At 39.6% G+C, this 6000-nt stretch overlaps 1 protein-coding gene across 4 annotated transcripts in view; it reads right to left on the bottom strand.

Moving 5' to 3' along the window:
- Window positions 1–688: 688 nt before the first annotated feature.
- picalma (phosphatidylinositol binding clathrin assembly protein a) overlaps window positions 689–6000 on the bottom strand; it is a 43255-nt gene continuing 37943 nt past the window's right edge. For all 4 annotated transcript variants that reach the window (XM_044221790.1, XM_044221791.1, XM_044221792.1 and 1 more), the window contains 2 exons: window positions 5149–5250; window positions 689–2115 (listed from right to left, as the gene is read on the bottom strand). In XM_044221790.1, the coding sequence (XP_044077725.1) occupies window positions 2101–2115; window positions 5149–5250 (117 nt within the window). In that variant the 3' untranslated portion in view covers window positions 689–2100. The remainder of the gene's footprint in view (window positions 2116–5148; window positions 5251–6000) is intronic.

The following is a 6000-nucleotide window of genomic DNA, read 5'->3' as shown; positions in this document are numbered from 1 at the left end:
TCTCAATCCAGTAGAAAATCTGTGGCACTGTTCATCCAACCAACCTGAACAATCTGGAGCAACTCTGCCAGGAAGGGGGACTTCCAAACAGTGTGCAAAGCTGGTAGATATTTATCCCAAAAGACTTAAAGTTATAGCAGTATTCAACCCCTTGAATACTTATGCAAGCAGCATTTTTCAGTTTTTATATTTCTTTAAAAAAGTCTGCTGTCAAAGAATTTAATTTCAAAATTACTGTTACAGCATATAGATTTGTATTAAGAATACTGAATGGAAAAATACGTGTAGGTTTCATTTGTAATTCAAACAAATCTGATACCTTTTTAAGGGGTTGAATACTTTTGCATGCCACTGTATAGACACAGCTGAGAGACAAATATACTTATTACACAATCTGTCCCAGAAACATTTTCCCCCATCACCTCCAGGATATCCAGGGAGGTTCAAAGTTTAGTTTCCATCAATTACCTGCTGACTTAGGGAAGCTAGTGGTGGGATCCTTTCTTCTAAGTTCATGGGCCTATGCTTCATGTAGATCCTTCACATCTATGGAGTCTTTTTCTTTGGCTAACCTCAAATACTGTTATACACTTCTAAGTGAGCTCTCCTTATTTATGCACTTATTACACAAATCAGTTCCCAAAACATTTTTTCTTTCTGTTGATAAATAAATATAGAGCCAAAGAAGTGTGGAAGCATGGACTTTATTGTAAAAATCAAACAAACAAAAATATAATCTGCAGGGACAATGCAGCAAATATGCTCAGTTAATGGATTAAGGGCCACTTTTATGTTCAGACCATCTTTCATACCTGCACCCATCCATTCTTGTAATTGGCAGGATAAGTTTTATATACACAAAGCACCGATCAACAGTGCTCTATTCTCCTGCACAACTAGTTGCCCCCCACCCCCATCCCTACCAGTTACCAGTCGCTCTGAACCTACACCTGACGCCTCCCCATGCCCCGACATTGTTCCAAAATTCCCCAGTGCTCGCCTATGGAAACATGATCTGAGCATGAAAGGGACCCTGCACATTCAGGTTGAAAAAAGGCAGCCAGGAGCTTTGTTAAATGTAAGAATAAATGGCATGCCAAAAGCGTCAAAAGCATAAATGCAGATTCCTTTCCAATGCAGTGCTGCCTCAATCACAAAATGTAGTGCTTTTGCTGATGTGAAAAACGTTCCCATGCCAAATTCATAGACATCGGCCCCACCAATATGCCGTATGTTAATGAATTATTATGTTCACACACTCCCTCTGTGTGACCCCTCGAGCCACAGGTAACTGTACAAGGCGAGTACAGAGAATATTTAGAGCCCCAACAGCAAAATGTGTCATCTCTTTAAACTTTATATTAACTTTTTTTAAAAATCATCTCAAATCACTCAAAATCCAATTCTACAATCAATCATACCTATCTATAAACCTGAAGACCTTCCACAAGGAGGAAGTCAGTGACTAGTTACATACTTACTTTATTTTTATTTAATTTTTTTTTTTTACGTCATCCTCTCTGAAGGTAATCATAAATAAATACAAACAATACACACGGAATGTCTACTGCAAACAATACATAAAAAAAGTGTGATATAAAGAGGAGTTTGCAATTGTTTTCTAATCTGGGGATGCTTTAAGACGGGAATCATGATTGATAATCAAAAGAAGTGACTCTCCCAGCCTCACCTGGAGAAAGAGGAACAAAAAAAGACAACTCAAACAGTGTGACAACCCAACTTGTTTTTTTCCCCAGGTACATAAACAGTGATGTCAGAAAGCTCTCCCTTTGGGTGTTGTGTTTCTCTTAGTCCAGGATACAGTAGGGGCTGCTCCCTGTCCACGTGGTTTTGAATGGCAGCACGCAGTCTTCTTCTCCTTCTATGACTTAGACATGACTAGATGGGCACAATGTCCACTGTGATGCCTCTCTGAGATGGCCAGAGCCACTCCCAGTCACTGTGATTTTATTCAACAAGTCTTACTTGGGCCTTTCATTCTCAGAGAGGTGAGTTAATTAGAAGCAAACAGCAGGTTTGCTTGGATAGTTGACTTTGTTGTGAATCATCTTCAAACGGGAAAGACTCCCCCCCCTCAGGTTACATAAACTGCATCTGGTAAGATAGAAAAGCAACAGTGTCAACTCTTTTTTTTTTTTTTTTTTTTAAGAACAAGGAAAATAGTGGTAGACCCAGTAATGCAAGACCAGTATCCAGACTTCTAATGCATCTCCAGTCTAACGCTCTATATATAAAGAAATACATCAGCTAAAATGCTCCAACAAGGCAAAATAAAGATGGTGTGTGACGCTTGCATTGCAAAATAAGGGCTTCAATTCACAAGACACTAATATCACTGGTCATTTTAGTTCTTTTTTCAGATAAAAGTTGTCTGTTATATCATCTGATGAATCACATCAGCGGCAATCTTTTTTTTCTTTCAGACAATGAATCAGACTATGAATTGCTATTAACAAAGCATGTTACAACTACTTAACTTGCCTATATCCATGGACATGTCAAAACTCATGCCTGCGTAAAACTACAAGTGTCTCTCACATCTCAGCGTGACATTAGTCCTGAGCAAATAGAGCTTCAGTCTCCTGCAGAGCAAAGAAACCTTGACTAATTCAGTCCTTATTCAATTGGAGACAAGACGTGTGTGCAGAGTGTGCAAAGCAGCCAGCGGGGGAGTCGAGTGTGATGGCATCTCACAGGAAAGTGTTAACTGGCACAAAGTAGAATGAAACATTCACTTTATTGACACGCTCAGGACATTGAGTTGCAATTAAGCACACACAGAAGACGAGCTGTACCTAAAGATGATCTATGGGATTTGTTGGGTCTCTGTAATTAATATTATAAAGAGTACGGTCTAGACCTGCTCTATAGGAAAAGTGCATTGAGATAACTCCTGTTATGAATTGGTGCTATATAAATAAAATTGAATTGAATCTATAAGAAATTCTGCAGAAAGAGCTGTGCAGAGAGGTCCTTCCCTGCTGCTCAGGTGGCTGAGACTGGAGACTGGGGGGACTAGAGGCTGTGGGGGACTGAGTCACACAGAAGGACAGAGAGGAAGAAAGCAGACCAGGGAAGAATGGAGAGCCAGTGATAAAAGAGGAACTCCAAAAGAAAAGCTACGCTACAGGTGTCTGATCAGAAAATAACACTTATGCATTGCTATTTTTCAGTAACGCACATATTGATGATATTGTGTGTGGATGTCAAAACAGCATCACAGACCTCGTATTAGATCATGATAGACATTGACACAAAGAATGATAGCGAAACACAGCAATGCCCACCTCTTGATCGCAAGATTTTTGGACTCATAAGTTCAGTTTCCAATGAAATGTAGTCCACATTTTAAACAACATTAAAGAAAATCCACAACTGTTCTGTGAATATTAGGAGTTGGTCCATCAAGATAAACAGTTGGTGGAGCTAATTCTCCAGTCGTTGCCATTAAACCATTGCAGAAGAGGAGGACGCAATGAGATGACGTCATCAAAAGAGCTCCAGTAAAAGCTCAAGCGATGGAAAACATGATGGAAATATGACATTTCTGTTTGTTTCATGTGTTAATCTGAGGAAGGTTACAGCCTCCTCATCACTCTACACAGATCTGAGGCGGGAAATAGGCAATGCATTAACAGAGTCTTGATTCATATTTGATCAGCGCTGCCTAGTTTGACAGTTTGATCTGAGTTTTGTGAGCCTGGTGTGTTGCAGGTCCGTGCTGGACGGACCTGCAGACTGGACACAGGTCCAGACCTACAACCAGTCAGAGCAGCGGAACATGTGACATGTGACTTTTCAAATCTGGACCCATGATGCTCCTCCCATAGTAGATCAACGGTTTTGATTGGCCTAACTGAATCCACTTTGGTTGGAAAACTGTCTGAATGGGAGGGGGGCCAGACGCATCTGCCAGAGCAAATAAAACATGAAGTCCGCAGATTCTTCTGTTTCCCCAAGCTAGCAAAATACAGCTGGTGTCAAGAAATTTAACAGCCAACTCAACAATAGTTAAAACATAAAACCAGCACAAAAATGAAAATGACAATTAGGCTACCAACATAAACCACCATGTTCTGAACAGACACACTACAAACACTAACAAAAAGTAATACATTTTGGAACATAAAATAGCTAATTTAACAAACTACTTGGTCCAGCACTGCATTTATTTTATTTAAAAAGATGCCCATTGAATGCATGATGGGTATATAGGGGCATTTGCAGGGATAGCGCTATTAAACAACATCACCCTCTTCCATTTTACAATGTCTAATCATACTTCTGTGGTTATTTTGGTGAAAGTAACGCAAAAGCAGTGTAACACATTAGTCTAGACAGACAGTAATGTCAAGTAACTTATTATTTTCAAATGAAAGTAACTAGTAATATGTAATTTATTCCTTTTTGAAAGAAACTTGTCCAACACTGTTTATCGATACATCAAATTTTCCACCATAGCCACACATAAAAATTTTATTGCGATATTTCAATCCTCTTTCGAATTTCTGCCGTTTCTACTCAGGTTTTTTTTTGTGCGCAAATTAAAAATGTGCATATAAACAGGTGGATGGAAACATACTTATAGACTGATTCAGAAGTTTGCATGGAAAAGCAGTGTAAAACGTAGATTGATTGGACTGTGAAATCTGTATACTCAGATAGGAAAAATGTATTCATTAATCAAAAGCTGGCCTGTGAATGTAATGTTGTTTAGCGGCCAACTTTCCAGAGTCAGATTGGAGAGCTTTGATACACACAACTCTCTACCTGTGGGGAGCACCTGACTTTGACTTGCTGCGGAAGAAGAAAAAAAACAACTGAAAACCACCAGCCAGAAACGCATTTCTGTATAAACTCTTGGAAAAATTGCTACATGCTAATTTTAAAACACAAAACCTTTCACAATTGTTTGATTTTGATTTCATCTCATAAAAAGACATTCCCTGACTTCCCCATAGAATTTATATAAAACTCACTAAAACGTCCTTGCTAATCCAGGGAAGAGCAAGTGGACTCTCAGAGCTGAGGTGATCATGTATTATGGAAGAATTGAACACAAATGTTTATCTGGTTCAGACAGGCTGGGTCACTAAGCTTGACATTGTAGATGTAGACATTCATTACCTGTGCACCTGGATTGGGGCCAAAGGGGTTGGCTGGCCTCATCACAGGCTGGGTGTACATCATAGTGGGCTGTGTCATCATCATGGAGCCCATGTGAGGAGGCTGATGGGAAAGAAAAAAATGTATGTCTATACATATATATTTACACACACACACACACACACACACACACACACACACACACATACATACATACACACATAAATGGTGCATTTAATGGCATACATTTATTTATTGAGTCTTTTAATTATTTCTTTCTTTCTTTTTTATTTTGGAGGTTCCTGTCCTCCATGGTCATTTGTTGTCGAGAACGACAAATGACCATGAGAACGAGGCGATGTGGGCTCATAGCACTGGGTTTATAAAGAGAACTGGTGACAGCGGCTCACAAGCCCCTTGGCAGGCTTCTGGGAGTTGGCCAATCAGAAGAGAGTAGGGGGGCCTTAAAGAGACAGGAGCTAAACCGGCTTGTTTCAGACAAAAGATGAACTGAGGGGCTGCATAATGGGCCAGTAAAAGATAAATAAGGATTTTTCTGAACTGTGAATAATGCAAAGCTACTCTAGTGGAATCCCAGATTAAAAATATAGAGTTGGAAATAGCATAATATGACTCCTTTAAGCTCTGCCAATATATTTATTTGTCATGCATATTATACATTCTTCCATTTCTGTATCTTACTTTATTGTTTATAGTTAACCCTCCACAGCTCCCCTATCCCCCTTTTTTTCTAAACCCCACCACCACCTTTTTGTTCCCCTGTACCCCCCCCTTAGTTTGCCACCTCCTTTTCTCACTCTCCCATCCACTTTATAGACGTTTTCCCAGTCTGACAGTGTGGGACACAGGAAG

This window comes from Siniperca chuatsi, linkage group LG14, assembly GCF_020085105.1.
Source record: "Siniperca chuatsi isolate FFG_IHB_CAS linkage group LG14, ASM2008510v1, whole genome shotgun sequence".
NCBI lineage: Eukaryota > Metazoa > Chordata > Actinopteri > Centrarchiformes > Sinipercidae > Siniperca > Siniperca chuatsi.
This window is presented reverse-complemented; position numbering and strand designations above follow the sequence as displayed.